The sequence below is a fragment of the Herpailurus yagouaroundi genome, unplaced genomic scaffold (assembly GCF_014898765.1).
Source record: "Herpailurus yagouaroundi ecotype Mexico unplaced genomic scaffold, PumYag 100, whole genome shotgun sequence".
Lineage (NCBI taxonomy): Eukaryota > Metazoa > Chordata > Mammalia > Carnivora > Felidae > Herpailurus > Herpailurus yagouaroundi.
In genome coordinates, this window is record NW_024412391.1 from 82160829 (window position 1) to 82180186 (window position 19358).

At 46.7% G+C, this 19358-nt stretch overlaps 1 protein-coding gene across 6 annotated transcripts in view; it reads right to left on the minus strand.

Annotated features, from left to right (window-relative positions):
* ATXN7L1 (ataxin 7 like 1) overlaps window positions 1–19358 on the minus strand; it is a 254775-nt gene that overhangs the window by 139170 nt on the left and 96247 nt on the right. The window contains exon 4 of one of the 6 annotated variants that reach the window (XM_040472913.1): window positions 152–1371. The exons of the other annotated variants lie outside the window; for them this stretch is intronic. Coding sequence (XP_040328847.1) covers window positions 1286–1371 — 86 coding nt within the window. The 3' untranslated portion in view covers window positions 152–1285. Of the gene's footprint in view, window positions 1–151; window positions 1372–19358 lie in introns of those variants that run through there. 6 annotated transcript variants of the gene reach the window in all.

Genomic DNA, 19358 nt, shown 5'->3' on the forward strand with positions numbered 1-19358 from the left:
TCCTTCCTTCCTTCCTTCCTTCCTTCCTTCCTTCCTTCCTTCCTTCCTTCCTTCTATTCATCCCTCCGACCTTCCATCCATCCATCCGTTTGTCCATCCATCCTTCCATCCTTCCAACCATCCCTCCATCAATCCAATAGTCACCAAACACTGGAAAAAATGACAAAGTCTATTTACATCTGCTTTTCCAGTTAAAAAAATTCTTATAAGTATTATTTCATTAATTTCTCATCACAACCATGTGAGGTGGCTGTTGGTACCCCCATGTTAGAGATGAGGAAACAGGCCCTGAGAAGACCTGTGATTTATTTACAACAGCACGACCAGCAGGTGGCAGAGTCTGAACATGAATTCCGGTTTTCATCCCAGTAAGAATTCACAATGGCACTCTCCTACATACTGGTCAAACATAATTTCTCCACTAGTCACACTGTTCCTAATTAAATGTCATGATCCAGTCAATATATATTTATTGAGACTGTGCTAGGCTCTGGGGGATGCAAAGACTGGGTCCCTTCCCTCTCACAGTATGTGGCCTGGTGGGGGAGATAAATATTAATCATATGGTCACACAATGAACATTTGTTTTTGAGGTAGAAGAGAGTGCTGACTTAGCTATGAAAACCAGACAACTCTTCCAGGAGGAAGTAATCACTAAGATGCATTCTGAAGAATGAGTCAGAGTTAGCTTCAAGAAGATGGGAAGAAAAAAAAATCATACAGAGGAGGAAAAGCATGCGCAAAGGCCCAGTGGCAGCAGGACTCAATGTGTGCTGACATGCTGAAGGTCAGCTTGATTGGCATATAGAGTGAAAGGGGGCCTAGCAGAGGATGTGGTTCAGACCATGCAAAACTTTATAGCCACGATAATCATTTACTTTTAGCTTAAAGGCAATGGGAAGCCATAAGTCAAGAGAACATGATTAACTTTACTTTTTGATTCTGACTTTTGTGCGTGGAATGGACTATAGAGGAGCAAGAGTGGAAGCAGGGAAAACAGCTGAAACGCTTTTGTACTTTTCCAGGTGAGAAGTGATGGCAGCTTGGACCAGGGTGGTGGTGGTGGAAATGGAGAGAAGAATCCCACAGCTGCCCTCTGCTCCGCTCAAGCCCATTTTCTCCCTAAACTCTGTCACCCGAGTGTGCTCACGAATTTGCAGCACATGGGAGCTTGTCCATACGGTGGGGCTCTGCTGGAGTCTCCTCTTCCAAGAAGCCTTCTCCAGACAATGCCAGTCCTCCAAGAGCTTTCAGATGTTGTGTCTACCTTCCGCACTGCCCATTCTCACATCTGATTCTTCTCTATGGCTTGGCTGCTCTCTGGTCCATTTCTGGAGATGCCTCCATTTGTCTTGTTGTCTTGCTTTCTCCCTTTGGAAAGTAAATGCTTCGTTGGCATTTGCTGAATGGTATCAACAGGGCTCCTTTGGAAATTACATTTGTAAACGATTGCTCACGCCAATTGCCTTATCTCTTTTTCCTAAATTAAACACTGGTTGCTTAAATCTGTCTTCATGATCTTGTTCTATCAAAACGCATGTCTCAATTTTTCTATAATTTCCTCTAAACTCTTTCCCACATTCCTCGTAGCAGAAAGCAGTTTCAGAGGGAACCGAGTGAGAGGGCGGGGTGGGGGCCGGAGTGTAATTAAACCGGGGCTGTCTGACCAGAATTCCCATACCTTTTAATGGGGTATTTGATTAATCCTTTCCACAGGCACCATTATTCATGCCTTGATGGAATCTCATTTTATAGCCCTTAATACATGGGCCCAATTTATCCACATCACATTGTATTCTAATACTTGTCATCCAAGTTATTAGCTATCTCCTTCTTGGTGTAAAATCATCAGCAGGTTTGATTAGCTTATTCCCTGGGGATGATAGGGGAGATAAGAACAGACACAGTACAATATGACCACCAACGGTTCTGCAGCTTAAGACTGCTACACAGGATCCATTCACGCAGCCCGGGTGGCCCAAATAAACATGTACCCCCATGTGTGGTCTCTGTGAGGGACCCAGGAGCCAAAGCCACGAGGGGTCGACTGCTGCTGTGCCTAGCGGTACTGAGCCATCATCCTAACCGGGGTCGATTTAATAAAAAAGAGTGGGGCTCCCCTCTCCTGCTTCCTAACATGCCCCACCCCCTATTTATCCTTCCTGGAAGGCACAGCCCAGAAGCTCCCCTTTATTGCAGGACACCGCGTCTGCCTGGAATTGCTCTTCTTTGCCTAGGGGGACCTGGGCAGGCCAGACGACCTAGACGATGCCATTGCTGTCAATGGCTCCTTCTCCAGCAGGAGCCCCTGCTTCCTCTTCTCTGGAACCAAACCTGAGCCTTGGGACTCACAGGTGACTTCAGTCCCTTGTAAGCAAAGTAGTCCTGGGCCTGAAGAGACCCCTACAGGAGAGTGGACTCAAAGCCCACAGAGCTTCCAGTGCCCCTTCCTCTCCACAACCACCTCTCCTCAGTCCGATCAGGCAAATTTGCCACAGCGCCCTTCGGAGTCCTTTTTAAAGCTCTTGTCATCCTTTCCCAAAAGGCCCCGTGTCAGTTACTCTTGTGCTTTTCTGGGCCTGGCAAGAGGAGGATGAAAGGAACGTGCTCTGTGGCGGCATGCCTCCTTCAAGAGGTGATGCCTCATTCCCTTCCCCTTGAGTGGGGGCCAGCTGGAGGGACTTGTTTCAGCATTCTGACTTCCTCGCTCTCAGGTTGTTGGCTCTGGGGGAAGTTTATTGCTAGGTGGCGAGCAGCCCTGTGGAGAGGCCTACTACGGCCAGGTGAGGGCGCCATCTTGGTAGAGACAAGCTTCGGCCCCAGCCAAGCCTTCAGATGACAGTGGCTCACAGATGACAGTTTGACCGCAACCTCATGAGAGTCCCTGAGCCAGAACCACCCAGCTACACCACTCCAGGTCCGTGACCCACGGAAACTGCGGAAACTGTGTAAGACAAGACATACTTGTGGTTTTAAGCTGCTGGATGTTGGGGTCATTTGTTACATAGCAATAGGTTACTTATGCATTCTCGTCAGAGGAAGGTCTTAGCCCCTCTTACCCTTCAATTGCCTTCTTAGGTTCCATTTTGATTTCTTCTCTTTGTTCAGGGAGTCTTGTATCCCTGGGGCACCCTCTACTGACCTGTCCCTGGCCTCTACTGAGGGTCCTCACAGTCTCAAGGACTCTTTCCTGAAAAGAGGGGGGATGCATGGCTGCGGGGAGTGGGGGAGCTTCCCAGTGGCCTGGGTTTGGGAAGTCTAGCTCTTTGCCTGCCGTCCAAAGTAACATCTGGACTTAGCACAACTTTTTTGCAGAAAGCAGCCTTCCTCAGCCCATGAAACTCCCTCTGTGTTTCTGAATCCCGTGGGCCTAATGACTTCAGTCAGGCCGACAGCCAGCATGAAAAGACTTCGCAAGGAACTTGTTCCCTTTTGTATCATATGCTCATCTCCTGTACCCTTTTTGCTCATCTGCAGTTTCTGGAAAAGATCATGTCTCGTTTCAGCTTTGCAGTTAAGCACCTCTGACACTAAGTAGAGATTCCCAAAGTGGATGGAGGTACAATCTGGCTTAAGTGTTGCAAGAGTACCACCCTCTCCCACCCTCCTGGAGTGGGTGCATCCTGCCAGCAGAGACCACAATTAAGAAGAAGGTGGTGATCTGATTCTCACATCTCTCATACAAGGAACAAAATGTAGTTTTCTTTTTCTTTCTTTTCCTTTTAATGTTTATTTATTGTTGAGAGAGAGAGACGGAGTGCAAGTGGGCAGGGAAGGGGCAGAGAGCAAGGGAGACACAGAATCTAAAGCGGGCTCCAGGCTCTGAGCTGTCAGTACAGAGCTCGAACTCAGGATGCCAGCCTCGAATTCAGGAACCGCAAGATCATGACCTGAGCTGAAGTCGGACACTTAACCAACTGAGCCACCCAGGCGCCCCCAAAATGTAGTTTTCAATTAAAAAAAAATCCAGGTTGCTTTTCTATCTGATCAAATCCTGGTAATTTTTACAAAATCTATCTTAGTTACCCAGGGCAAGGTCAGACAACTACAGATGTTAGTCTCTTGGAAGTCTTGGAACAGGTGAAAGTACAGCCCTGGGCCAACAGCATCAGCATCATCCAGAGGCTTTGTGAAAATGCACATTCTCAGGTCCCACTCCAGACCCATCGAATCAGAAACTCTGAGGGTGGGGCCCAGCCGTCTGTGTTTTAACAAGCCCCGGAACAATCCTGACGCGTGGCTCAAGGTTGAGTATCACTGACGTAAAGGATTAAATATCTAAATTATTGATTCCTTCATTCATAAGACATTGACTGAGTGACTATTTGCCAGACACTCTGGGACAACAAAGAGGATTTATAAGGAACTCCTTCCTTAAGCAGCTCACAGTCTTCCCTTCTCTTGCTATATGACCACACTTGAAAAAAAAGCAGGAATTTGAAGACACCAATCCAAGGAATGGAAATCATTCTTTACATGTAACTCTTTTCAATGGACAAGAGGTATACAAAAATTGTCCCTGCCGCCTCCCCTCCCCCCCCCCTCAGGAATGATCATACTCTCAAAATCGTAACTTTTCCGAAGTAAGTAAATGTGTGTATTTAATATATCATGCACAGCTGGCTCAGCCTTTTAAGCTTAAAAAAAAAAAAAAAAAAGATGATGTGATTTCGCCATGAATGAAATACAGAATTACCTTAAAGATTCACACCTGTCTTTTTTTTTTTAATTTTTTTTTTCAACGTTTATTTATTTTTGGGACAGAGAGAGACAGAGCATGAACGGGGGAGGGGCAGAGAGAGAGGGAGACACAGAATCGGAAACAGGCTCCAGGCTCTGAGCCATCAGCCCAGAGCCTGACGCGGGGCTCGAACTCACGGACCGCGAGATCGTGACCTGGCTGAAGTCGGACGCTTAACCGACTGCGCCACCCAGGCGCCCCCGCACCTGTCTTTTATAAACAAACTCATCTGTCATTTCGTCCTCTTGATGAAGTAAGAGTTTCTGTAAATCTACATAAGTCATAACAGCTAAGATGTTCTGTGTGCTTCCTCTGGCTAGGCTTGGGGATATTTCTACATTTGATCTTCTCCTGACCTTATAAAGTAGATGCAGCAAACAAACGCAGTCAGAAGAACAGAGGCCGAACAAGGCAGGAGATAGGCCTGGACCCATCCCTTAACCTCACGCCAATTACCTTCCTGTACTGCACTCCCAGCCCCGTTAGGTCATTTTGTTGCTCATTAAAACTACTGGTTAAATGGGAAAACATAAAAGGAAATACCACCCTCCCCTAATAGATTTCTAGTATGAAACCACTGGGTCAAGTTCAATAGAGGGATTTATTTTTAAATGTGAAAGGTCATGCTAGATTTCTCCTTCAGTACCATAGATAATTAGGAGCTGGCCATAAAGCCTTTATGGTGGCCTGTGAGAAATCTGCTGCATGCTCAATAGATCCAGCTTTGAGAAAATGCTCCACATTTGCTCTTTTCTCAGGGTGCCCCAGTGATGGTCAATGACTCACTGCAACACTATCAGGGCAGATGATTTTCCTGTGGTTAGCAATGAACTTGAGTTAATCCAGCCAAGCCCGGGCTCTTGTGACTGTAGCTGCCCAGTTAATCCGGCAGCCACGGGGGTGAAGGGGGTGACTGATGACCATAGACGACATCAAAGCTGTCTGGCAGGACCAACAACACACTCAGACCCTGGCATGGGCACCAGGCCTGCCCTGGCTAGCAGAGTTCATCCGCCACATAGGACTATCCTTCATTTACATGGGTGTCACGGGTCACCCACGTCTTGGCAAGCGAGAGGCATCAGGAGGCCACATCCGCTTACTGCATCCTTGCAAATCACCTGGTGACTTCAGTTATACACCACCAGGGAAATGGAAAGTCCACATGGGCCGTGTCGAAGGGTATCTTTCAAGCCATATACAGAGCATGCAACTTGAGGTGACCTGAAATGCATCCGCCTTTCCCACTGGCCTTCTGTCATCAAGGCTTTTTAGAACACAGAGCCCAACCCCTATCTATTTCTAATTCAGGGGTGCTTGCTGGCTTCTGCCGAGACACCGATTTGATTGGTGGCATTCTGTGGAGCTAGAGACATAAGAAGGTGAGCTCACAAATGTATGATTCATTTCAGGATTCTGAAATGAGAAACGCACCTATCAGTGGCACACCGGGGGCTGGGAGATTCTGAGAAAGCATTTCATGCATATAAATGGGACACCCGATGAAAAAATTTGCTCGTGGTGACAATCCCGGAGCCAGGGACCACCCCACTGTGCTCTCCACCCTCGTGGAGTGACGGCTCTGCGGGAAACCGTGGGGATTAGACGTTCCCGCGTTTGGACACCCATATGCCGCCTCATTTATCTACCTGTGACAGGGACAGTGCTGGAAGAGAATCAAAAGATGACAAATTGCTTCTGGTTTTAAAGGAGCTGTTCAGGCTGGGTGTATGCCCAGGGGGAACCGGTTCTCATGCCAGGAGCCATCACTCCATCCCGTCATAAGGCCACATTTTGGCAAACACCAGCCAGCAGATGACTGCTGTCTCCTTTCACCGGTGGATTTAAAGACACTTGCTCTGAAAGCCTGAAATCCAGTCATTCTGAAGCATGTGCAGCAGAGAGCGGTCCTGCCCACACACTGCAGTGAGGCAGGACGGCAGGCGTTAGACAGGAATTCCAGATGAGAGGGATTTTTCCCATGTTGAGGCAGACAGATAACAGGGGAAGGATTCTGTAGGATTCCAGAGCAGAGATACAGTATCAGTAAATGACGCTGGGAAAGACAGACCTGTGTGAGATAAACGGACAAAAATTTCTAGGATGCCGGCCACTGGAATCTGCTTTTGTGGATACAGCCGGTGGTCCAGCCAATGCTGGCTCTCGTCTGGCTGTGACTCTTCTTCTTTCCAGCCGAAGCTGCCTCTCTGGGAATGACCATGTAATCCATGGCCAACACACTCAGTCCTCTGGAGGTGAACTTTCCTCAGCCAATCCAGTCTGTGTTTCTTCTCCGCCATAGGCTGGCGTTTGCAGGGCTGGAGAAGCCCTCACTGCTTATGTAGAGAGATGTCGGGTGCTCTTGTCAGCGTTACACTCGTGTTTACTCATTTTAGCTTCCTGACCACCTCTAAGACAGGTACCGATATCATCCTCATCTTGTAGATGAGAAAACTGAGGCATGGAGAGCTTGAGGGATGGGCTGATGGGGAGCAGAGCCATAAGTACACCAAGGCAGCTTGGCTCCAGGGTCTGGCTTGTACCTAACCCCTGTGGTGCTTCCCTAATCCAGTCCTCTTTCAAATATAGCAGCTGAACCTCACCACATGGGCACTGATTTGCCTAGGTCCTCCTCCTGCCCCAGGCCCAACCCTCTAGAAGTCAGCGGATGGCCGGAGCTGCAGCACAGAGCCTGCAATGTGAAGAGACAGAGACTCATCTCCAGTCCCTTATTTGTTGCTAAATTCAGGCCAGACGTTCCAACGTTTATTTTGTGCGTGTTGGTTTTGAACATTCCACCATGTTGCCCCAGACTGCTTCAGAGATGGTCTCTGTGTTCTCCTCTCTCAGACAAGCACCTGGCCCTCTCCCTCATACCTCTCCTGTCTCGGGCAAGGCGCCTGCTGCCAGGGACTGACGTTCCCTGCCTCGCCTCATCATGCATTTCAGCTAAAAACTCCTTTTTCCACATGGCAGCAAGGCATATTTATAGCACAAGTCACATGCCAAGGCGTGTTCAAGTTATTCATTTCTAAGAATAACCATGGAGCAGAACCACCATGGCCATTCCACAGAGGGGTAAAGAGAGGCGGGAGGTCACAGCAAGGTTGCAAAGGAGTCCTAAATTGCCAGGTCTCTTGAGCCACTTATATACAATTCTCTTTCCAGATTGCTTCCTCCCCTCTTCCTGTTTAACAGACTTATCTGAGGCCTGGGAATGAGAGATGTTATCAAGATCAAATTGTATTGTATCTGCGTCTATAATCCAGCTCTCAGAATACTAACAAGCAACTCTAAGCTCTGGTGGCAGGAACGTCAATGCTCAGCTTTCTGCCAAACCCCATTCTCATTAGTAGGTTTACACGCATGAAACACATACTTGGAGTTTCTGGCCCACACAATTCTCTCAGCACTGGTTGTCACTAATCAGAATGCTGAACGGATTTATTCTCATGCAGAACACAACCAAACGCCTACGGCGGCTGCTAAAATGACCGTAACTTTGTCCTGATGGAATCTGCTGGCCAGGAAATGAAAGGGTGGATCATGACCCAGAAGCCGACTGAATACTATTCCTTCAGAATCAGAACTGGTAAGACTGTGTTTCAAATGGTTATTACAGAAAGCTTGGACCCCATGTGAGGCAGACACGACAAAGCCGGACGATGTGCTGGTTGCCTCTAGGCCTGGGATTAGAGACGGAAAAGGTTAGAAGTTGCATAAAAGTACACCTGCCTCCAATATTTTGCTGCTGCTGTGCATTACCCTCCCCCCCGGGGGTCTCTGTTCATGGAGAATGTACTGAGCTCACATTCAGGAGTCCTGAGTACTAATCCCAGCTCTGCCCCTATCCGTCAGCGACCTTAGGAAAGTCGCCGAACTTCTCTGAGCTTCCAAATCTGGGAAGCCAGCCTCTATCAGTCGTTATCATGGTGGAAATGAACAAGCTACTAGTGAGTGCTTCGTAAAGGGCAAGATGCCGTAGAAATCGAAGATATTTCTATAGATATACGATCACCCTCAAAAGGCCGGAGTGAGAACAGAAGCCTCTAATCTCTGTATTCAAAGGAAACATCTTAGAGAGATGCTGCTGATAAGTGGCATTTGGAGTGGCCACAGAAGGCGGTCTATGTGACATCACTCAAAAGGAGGCCAAGGGGTGCTCTTCTCCTTGTTCGCCCTCCTCCTTATGTTCTCCTCTGAGTCCTGTCTCACCATTCAGTGTAAAGCTTGACACATAGTGGGTACTCATAACCGTGAGGCAAATCAAGGAATGCCACTCTAAGGATTTTAATCCCTACTGCAGAAAATTCCCATGCGGGAAGGAAAGGGGCTCAGGGGGTAGTTTCTGGAAGGCTGACTCTACGGTGACCAGCCGAGTCAGACCCAGGGGACTTCCCAAGACAAGCTGTTCACTCTACCAAGTGTCATACTTGAGTATCCATTTTGCCTCCTCCCAGAGGGCAGGGAATAAGGTATCTGAACTAAAGGAAGTCTGGAGGGAGGCATGTGTGTCTCTGAGTTCCTAAAGAGTAGATCCCTAGAGATTTATTGTCTTAACATTCCCCCAGCCCCCCCCCCCCGACCTTTTGCCCCCATTAGCTGCAATTTCCCTAGCTGACACCACCTTCTCGTTGTCAGGAATCCGACAGAATCACATCCCTTCTATTTTTCCGGCATCAGATTATCACCTTTAAGATATTTCCCTGAGTCCTGTCAGTGGCTTCCTGCCACCAGCTAAATCTTCTACCAAACAACCCTAGGCATGTGGTACAAATCGGTAGGATGAGAACTCGGAATTGTCCGAAGTGCTCTGTGCAGGATTCACCAGGATACACGTGGATTGAGGGCTGACTGGTGCGCAGAGAAGGGAAATTGTACTTGGGGCTAGTGAGGAGTTGCGATCAGTGGGGATTTCCCCTTTAAAAACTTATAGCGAACGCCTGCCCGAGACCATTCAATATTCATAAATGGAAAGCAGAGATGGTGTTTCTGTTCCGCCAAGAGCAATAGCTATTTATCACAGCAAATGACTGAAATGGTTGTACGTACAATGCTTTACTCGGTGCTGTAAATTATGGTATATACAGAAGATTAAACTTAAGCCTAATGCTACCCTTGAGCCTCAACAGCTGAGTCCTATAAATGGCTACCCGTTAAGAAGAGAGAATCTTTTTCCTGGTTACTATTTAAAAGTGTATCTCTATTAAAAGCTTGTCTTAAACATAAATTACCAGGAAACCTGCCCCTGGCCCCAGGCAGGCTCCTTCTTGGGCACTGACTCATGGTGTCACATCTACATGACACAGTGACAGGCCTGAGACTTGAAGCATGTGCCGTGCCGACCTCCACAGGGAAGGCAGAGCCGACAGAGGCAAGAGGGACTCACAGTGCGCAGAATGAGCATTCATTCTGGGCTCTGCCAGACCTTAAAGCCGTAAGGAGACTTTCCGAATTCGAATGATCCTGAATCCCAAACCACTCCAAAGAGAGTATTTCTTCTGCTATCTGCCGTTCTGTGAGGTATCATGGAACCCTGACCAAGGGCTGAGGCCCCTATCTTCCTAGCTAAATTTTATTCTCCAAGCACTTGTTACTCCAATGTGGTCTGTGTGCCAAAAGCACCAGCATATTACCCGGAGGCATATCAGAAATATAGACATACTTGAATCCAGAATCTGCATTTTAGCAATTTAGCATTTTGCAAACCCCTGGGGGATTCATATGCACATTAAAGTTCGAGAATCAAGGGATAAGTAAGCAGGTGTCAGCAGGGAGGAGCCCCTTCTTCATTTTCTCACTGAAAATCATTACACATGACGAACAGGATTTATGGGAACAGGCCGTAGCAGTAGAGCATGGGATTCTGCATTCTCTTTTATCCAATGCCACTTCAGAACATTTTCAGGAACTTGACAGACAGATTCTTTCTTTCTTTTCCTCCTTTTTCTTTTCTTTTCTTTTTTTTTTTTTTTTGAGATTTTAGGCGGATTTGTACAAAAAATAGTTAAACTACAATTTAAAAGAATTTGTTTTTGAGATAGATTTTTACAAACTGGAAATGAACATGTCACTCTGAACTTGACAGATGTCCAAAAACACCCCAGGGTGTAAAACAGAGTGAATTAGCAAAAAGTTCATGCTTTATAAATCAATCGAGGTACCTCTAATCCCCCTGTGAGTCAGTAGGCTGAGAATGCATGGCAACGTTGTGGGCCATGATTTCAACTCTTTATTGTCATTACCAGTTGACTTAAGAGAAAAGTGTGCAAAAGTGTTTGTGCTGCTTGAGGACACAGAAATCCTGGAAAACCATAGCCTTTCTTGGAAAAGAAACTACTGTTTAGTATGCATATTAAAAACTTAATGGCAATCGCCAAATAAGATTAAAAAATAGATTTATATATAGATAGATGTAGAAATAAAATAAAATCTATTGTGGTCAAACTAGCAAATGAAAAATGGAGAGAAGGTTAAGAAAACTTTGTCAATTTAATGGAGGACAGGTAAAGAGAACAAATAAGAAACAAAAATCAAGGCAATCAGAAACTCAAAAGATAGAAATAAGTCCAAATATATAAAGTAATCACAATAAACGTAAATGGATAAAACTCACCTATTAAAAGACACTATCAGATTGGACTTTTACAAAAGCTAGCTATATGCTGTTTACAAGAGAGCTGTCCAAGACAAGATGACAAAGAAAAGCTGAAAATAAAAGACTGGAGAGATAAGGTGAATACATATTGACCAAAAGAAAACTGGGTAGGAGAGTTAATCAGATACAATAGGACCTAAGGGAAAAGTTAATAGGATGAAGATTCCACCACAAAAAAGCCATGTGTCACAAACCTATAGGTATCCAACAGTGAAGCCTCAATACTGTAGATCAAAAGCCATCCAAGTTCCAGGAGAGACTGACACACTTACAACCATCATAGGAGACTTAAAACCCCTTTCTCAGAAATTACAGACCAAAAGGACAAAAATGGCAAGGATACACAAGATCTGAACAACAAAATAATAAATATGTGGAACCTTGCACACAAAAGAGAGATTAAATAAATCTTCTAATCACCTAGGAAACATTTTTAAAAAATGGTCACATGCTAACTAGTTACAAAGGAAATATCGTTAAGTTATAAAATGGGTAACTGATAGCTAATGTTCTCTGGCCATCATAAACTAAGCCAAAAATCAAAAAATTAAACAATGGTAAGGCCTCCCCTACTACTCTTTGCATCTGAAAACTAAAGCCGCACTCCTAAACTGTGGCTGTGTGATTTTTTTTCCCCTATGTGTGGCCTAGGTGCTATGGGACCAGGTTAACTTACATAACATTTGTCAAGGGCTATCACCAGACACAGGAAACTCCCTAAGCCATGATAGCTTCATTGTTTTGTGCTTGGAACTAAATTATAAACCAAAGGGAAGGTGAGGTACCTGAGTCCCAGGAGGAATGAAAGAGGGATGTGCATGGGTCCGTTATGACCCAGTGGTGCAGCACCAGGAGCGACTACTGGCTCGTTCCCCAGGCCGTGCCCTGCTGGCCGCACCATACACCCATCTCTTTCTGCTCACTGATGCTGGCTGGCTGGAGACTGGCCTGGACATGCTGCTGGCACCTGGGCAGGGGTGCTATTCTGCTGACATGGAGTCTTACAATGAATAGTGTTCTGGAATAAACACTGCAGGTGACAGTTTGTACGAGGCCTTCTGGTTGCTTTTTCACAGGGCCAACCACTTCTGAAAAATGGTCAGGGAATGCTGCCTACGAGACACACAGGAAAAAATACAGGTCCATTTATCCTGTGGGGAGGAACGCACTTCCCCCCCCAGGAATCCCTCAAAATAAAACCCAAACCAGACAGATGGTCCTCCCCCTGGACTGTGCTGCCAACCCAATACGATTCCAGTGCTGGTTGACTAATGAAACAAATATTAGAGAGAAAAACACCAAACAACGGAAACTGGATGGAATGCAGGATCAGGGTAATGTGGATCAAATCGAATTAATGACAGGTCTGTAAGCTCTGCGGGGGAGTGGGGGTGGGAGGCAGAAAGAGAGACGAGAAAAGAGAGGAGACGTGGCTCTTCTGCCTGTGTCGGGGCATCTGTCGCGTTTGAAGCAGCACGGTGGTTTCCTGGCTCACAAACATTAGGGCAGCTCTCAGGGGCATCCACCCCCCCCCCCACCTCTGGACCTCCCTGCTGGTCTCCCAGGCCCTTGTGGCAAACACCACCTCCCTTCAGAGAGTAGCGGAGGCAAAGGTCTGTCAGAGGGATGGAGGTGCCCCACCTACAAAACCCCAGAGGGTCGCAGTGGTGAGGATCTGACAGGGCAGCTGGGAAAGCAGAATAAGAATTTGGAAGTGCTGCCATTCTTCTTCTTCTTTTTAAATGTTTTTATTTATTTTTGAGAGAGACAGAGAGAGAGAGCGTGAGCAGGGGAGGGGCAGAGAGAGGGAGACACAGAATCCGAAGCAGGCTCCAGGCTCCGAGCTGAGAGCACAGTTGTCATGAGGAGCTCGAACCCACGAACCAAAAGCCACAAGATCATGACCGAAGCTGAAGCTGGACGCTCAACCAACTGAGCCACCCAGGCGCCCTTAAAAGCTGCCATTCTTAAACACACTGGTAACCTGACTCCTATGTACCTGCAGATAGTGCTGTCAAGATGACACCCAGAGCTGACGGTAATGCGGGTCACTGAGTGAGGGGGCCAGTCTGGGCTGGCGTCAGCGCGACCCTACCGATGGCAGGGGTGCAGCGTGCTCCTGCTGGAGGCAGGCACTTGTTGCACAGGGTAACGCGTGGGGTGGGGAAGGCCACTTAGGGCGATGAGCAGGAACCATAGGCACAACCCGAACGAAGCCACAGGCACCTCTGTAGGAGACTCAGGAATCTGAAGAACTAATTCCTGGGGGAGAAAAGCAAAGCATCTGCGATGCTAGTAAGCAAACCTGTCCCAGGGTCAGTCAGAAACCAAACCTGGGACAGAAATCTGTAGCTGCGGTTTTGTAAAACAAAGGCTATGGTTGCTTTCTCTGGGAAGAAAGGTTCTTCATTCCATGTGCAGCAGGATTCATCCCAGTGAAGTTGTTGGCTCAGCCTCTCATCATTCATTACCCCCAGTCTACATGCTCCCCCAGACCCATTTATTTCCCACGTGGCTCCTGCACTGCCTAACTGGCATACTTTTCCAAACAGCCCGGCTCTGTGCAAGACCACGGGGAAAGTCCGCCACAAACCATCCGCTGCAGCAGTTCCTCTGTTCCAGGACACCGTTAATTGTTAAGAAGTCAAATCAGTTTAACAGCACTTTTTTCCAGAGGAGGGGAGAAGAAATCTGCCATAGTCAATGTGCACACGATGGGGAGAACCACTTTGATTTTAGAAGCAATAGGGCTGGGGGCGCCTGGGTGGCTCAGTCAGTTAAGCATCAGACTTCGGCTCAGGTCATGATGTCATGGTCCGTGAGTCCAAGCCCCATGTTGGGCCCTGTGCTGACATCTCAGAGCCTGGAGCCTGCTTCGGATTCTGTGTCTCTTTCTCTCTCTGCCCCTCCTCTGCTCACGCTCTCTCAAAAATAAATAAGCGTTAAAAAAAGTAAATCAATGTTTAAATAAATAAATAAACATTTTAAGAAAAGCAATAGAGCTTGGAACCTTCTTTAAAGTCCCTGAGGTGAACCTATACATGGGCTCCTCGTATGGGATGCTCTGGGAGGTAACTGACTCTCAGTGACCCCAGCAAAACACTAAGGAGAATCAACTCCTTGAGAGAGGAGGCCCTTCTGAAAGGACAACTGTTCAGCAGGGGTCCAGCTTAGACAGGAGCTGGGCCCCAGCATCAGGGTGTGAGATGAAAATTATGGATAATCACCACACCCTTGAATGCCCTTCTGTTCATAAAGTACAGTGCGCATGGCTGTGTGTGTGTGTGTGTGTGTGTAGGGGGGCGGGGAGTGGACTCTCTCTCTGTGGCCAGTTTTTCCTCCAGGTTTCTCTGCTCCAGCTTGGGATGAAGTGGAATTGTGTCTGGGGCCACATTTTTTGAAACAAAAGTGCATGATGATGATGATTACTACCCAGTGCCTGTGGCTGACTTCTGATAAATTAAGAGTGATGAGACTCCACAATGAAAGAGATGCTTCTGGTTTTTACTCCAAGACCTCAGAGCACATTAATCCGCTAACAGCTGCTGTGAACCTCCGGAGGGGATCTGGGTGCCGTGCTGCCCGTGCATACGCGGTCACCCCAAACTCTAGCGCTCGGAGTGCTGGTTCTCTGCTCCGGGGAGGAAATGCTGCTTGGGAAATCCTGCTCTCCTCATGGCTCAGGATGGGGAGAATTGCAAAGCGACCTTTTGAATCAGTGCTGGCAACATTCTTTCCTTGGATTTAAATAAAGCGATGACTGTTCCCCTAATTTTCCTCGGTTGATACAGCTCTCAGGAATGGAATGGTGTAGCCAGTGATGAGTCAGAAGCCGGGGGTCACGTTACAGGGACAGCCCTCCAGAAATCAGCTATGGTCAGGGATCAAAGCGGCAGCCTCCCAAGCGCTCAACGAGGAAGGTCGTTTCCCCCGTTGCAGCCTCTCCAACTGTATCTGAACAGAGACCGTCTTTCTCTTTCAAGGAGTGGAATCTGCTACATGAATATACTCGTTTACAGGTGGGATTTGGCTTCTTCACAAACAGCAAGCCAATTTTCCTTCATTGTTTGCTTCCTCCCTCTTTTCTCACAAGAGTCATTTTTTAAGAAGTATACTGAGGGGCGTGTGGATGGCTCAGTCGGTCAAGTGCCTTACTTTGGCTCAGGTCATGGCCTTGCGGTTCATGGGTTCGAGCCCCTCATCAGGCTCTGTGTTGACAGCTCAGAACCTGGAGCCTGCTTCAGATTCTCTGTCTCCCCCTCTCTCTCTGTCCCTGCCCTGCTCACGCTCTGTCTCTCTCAAAAATAAATAAACGTTAAAAAAAAGTATATTGAGCACCAACTGTATATTCAGCGCTCATTATTAACACAGAGATGTGAGCGTGACGATAGGGTTCCTGGCTTCTTGAAACTACCTCTAGTCTGGGGTGTGTGTGTGTGTGTGTGTGTGTGTGTATGTAAGAGAGAGAGAGAGAGAAATGGGACAGACAAGTCAACAAGCATTTGTAGCAGCCATCACGTATGCTAATATTGGAGAAGTGAAGGGTGCACTCCTTCCTTCTACCTGACTGTGTAGCAAGTCAGGAAATGTGCTCTGTGCTGGGACTCAGGGATGCAGAAGATTCGACATCTAGTGTTCGCAGGTGACCCTGATGCACAGTGATCAGTCCCACAGAACGCAGGGCTGCCGGGGACAGAGGGACCAGCTGACAATTTGGGTGGGAGGCAGCTGAGCTCAGCACAAGTGTAGACGAAACACTTAGGGCACCGTCAGCCTAAAAAGAGGTCTATCAGTGATGTAAAAACGAAGTCACCTGCACTTGGAAAAAAATCTCAAGACACAACTAAGATGGCTATTGTCAAGGTCACTAACAGCCTATGATGGCAAATCTAGCAGCTGCCTCTCTTTTCTCCGCTCACTCAACCTCTTGGCATTTGAAAGAAACGCTACGAAACGCTTTCTTGTCTTGACTTCCATGTCGTCATCCTCTGCTGCTTTTCCGGCCAGATCACTGGCCAAATCCCCTGCTAACTAATCCTAAATGTTGACCTCTCTCTTTTCTAATTCAGCCCATCATCAAACTCTCTCAGCTCCATTTCCAGAACGGACCTCAAGTTTATCCTTTTCTGTCTATCTGCACAGCTCTGCATTTGTCCCTAGGAGGTTTCCCAGGCTCCAAGCAGCCAAAGTGATCTTCTAAAAATACCAACCAGATTATGTCTTTCGCTCACTCAGTGCCCTCAGTGTCTTCTCACAGAACCCAAAATAAAACCCACACTCTGCACTCTGGCTTCCAAGGCCCCATCGTTCTGTCCCCACTCACCTCTCCTGCTGTGCTCTCTGCTGGGACATGCTTCATATGACTTGATTGCATTGTTGTTTATGTCATTTAACCTAGCAGAACGTAAGCTTCTGGAAAGCCATGTCCTTGTTTGGGCTGGCCACCACTGCACCTGCAGCACCAGAACAATGCCTGCCATGTTGTAGGTGCTTCGTACATATGTTCCAAATAAATGAATGAGTCAAAGCCATGGGGCTCTGAAGAAGGGAATCCATAAGACTCAGCCTTCAAGAAACAGGCTTCGATGAGATTGCGAGTAGAAGGGCTGTTTTTTTTCAATTAAAGATGAATTCAATAATCCCAAGGTTATGAAGATCCTATTGATTTAGCTTGAAATTTGAGCTGAACCATTACATCTGCTGTTCTAAAAAAAAATTTTTTTTTATGTTTATCATTTATTTTTGAGAGGGAGAGACAGAGTATGAGCAGGGGAGGGGCAGACAGAGAGGGAGACACAGAATCTGAAGCAGGCTCCAGGCTCTGAGCTGTCAGCACAGAGCCTGACACGGGGCTTGAACTCATGAGCCATGAGATCATGACCTGAGCTGAAGTTGGACGCTTAACCAACTGAGCCACCCAGGTGCCCCACATCTGCTGTTTATTTATTCACATTTCTACTTAATTCACAGAAACATGCAAAAAGGGAATTTCAGTGGATTTAGATGAAATCACCTGTTGGTGCATCTTGTGGATATGCTCATGTGTTGGAGATAAAGGAGAACCTAGCAGGCAGAACTGATGGGGATACCCTCTCCACCTCTTCCACAAGCTCCCGCCTTTTCACTTGTTGATATGTAAAGGTCTATTCAAATGCTGCGGCTGAGACTCTAAACACACTCACCATAGCTGATTTATTTCTCCCTTCTTTGGTCCCTCAATATTGTGCCCAAGTTCTTCACCTATGCCAGTAAGCAGACAAGGTCAGCAGTGTATGTGAGAAAGATGGGGCTCAGCTGCCCGAGAGCACCTGCCATTTTGTGTGCAGTGTCCCACAGGGGACAACAACGACCTTTCTGTATCCCGGTCTAGTTACAGGGGAGTTCGAGACCCAGAACATTCAATCCCTACAGTGGTTAAAGTGACTTGAGTCAGACAGAGGTTGGAACCCTGGTTCTGCCACTTACATCAGGCTGATCTTAGGCAAATGTCTCAAATCCTCTGAATTTCCCTTTCCTTTGGTGTGTGATGGGGATAATATGACCACGGACCTTAGGGTGGTGGGAGGATTAACTAACACATAATAAGGCTCAGCACGATAATAAGGCTAGCTCACAATAAGTGTTTACTATGTGTGTTAGCTCTGTTATCATTGTTGTTACTGGTAGTATTGTTTTCCACTGGCAGAGGACCAAGAAAAGTCGGGGTTTGGGACCAGGTCAACCTGCTCTGTTCCAGACCTGGCATTAAACTGTAACTTGAGCAGTTGCAAGTGCAAAATATAAACATCTGAAGTGGTGCAAAATGTAGTCCTACTTTGTTGTAGATTCTCTCAGATGTAATGCTTGACTTAAGGTACAGCCCATTTGTTAATCAGTCCGTCCGTCATTCTTTCCATGGGGATCTCTGTAGGATCTATTATAGGGATTTCCTCAGGACCTGTTGTGCGATCCACACTTTACCAGGGATGATGGAAAGATGAAATAAGAAGAAACAATGACAGATACTGTTTCTGATCATAAGGAGCCCAAAAGACCTATCAGTCTAGGAGTTAATTCTGGATCAGGGGTACAGTCATCAAATTAAAGTTAAAAAAGGATCCTACTAACAAAATAAAGTTTGCACAGATTCACATGCTCTAGCCAAACCTTATTGATTAGTGCTGTCAGACTCGACAAAGAAGATGTTCGACGACAACCATTTCCTTTAATTATTTCATACTTCTCTGGTGTAAATAATCCACTCTCATAAAAGGCAACGAACAATAATAACAAACGGAAATTTAATCTCCACAAACAAATCCGAGTGAATTGACACCAAAACCCAAACAGCTGTGCAGGGGCAATCGACACCTTCAGAAAGGAAGTCCTGCAGGATAATTAGCTGGAGATGATCCCCCAGGAGTGAGGGGGCACTGACACTCAGAGGGACTGGCTTTCTCTATGGCTCAGAAGCACAAATGGTTTGTTTCCTCCTCAACTAGGGGTCACCTGGAGATAGACAAAATAAAAAGAACGATTGCAGGAAATCCTGGAACCTCATTAATGAGGCTCCCACGTGTCGTGCTGCCGGGCTGTGCTGCTCTCAGTACCCAGCTGACACTGGCATCTGGATGCATGTGGAAGGAATGGAGGTGAGTCGCTGTCACTCATTCATTTTCCCGCTCAGCCTCTCTGCTTTGGCTCACAGTTCATTAAATTCTACTGCATCACCATCAACATGCAAAACAGCAACTTGAAGGGCATTCAAAAATATAATCAGGAAAGGGAATAAAAAGCCCTCTCTGAGAAAGAGGGGAAAAATTAATCCTCTTCTATTGAATGACATCTAGGTTCTTTGGTTCTTTTTTTTTTTTTTTTAAATTTTTTTTTTTTAATGTTTATTTTTTTTTGGGAAGAAGAGAAAAAAGGAAATAAAGGGGGGGGGGGAAGAGAGAGAGGGAGACACGGAATCGGAAACAG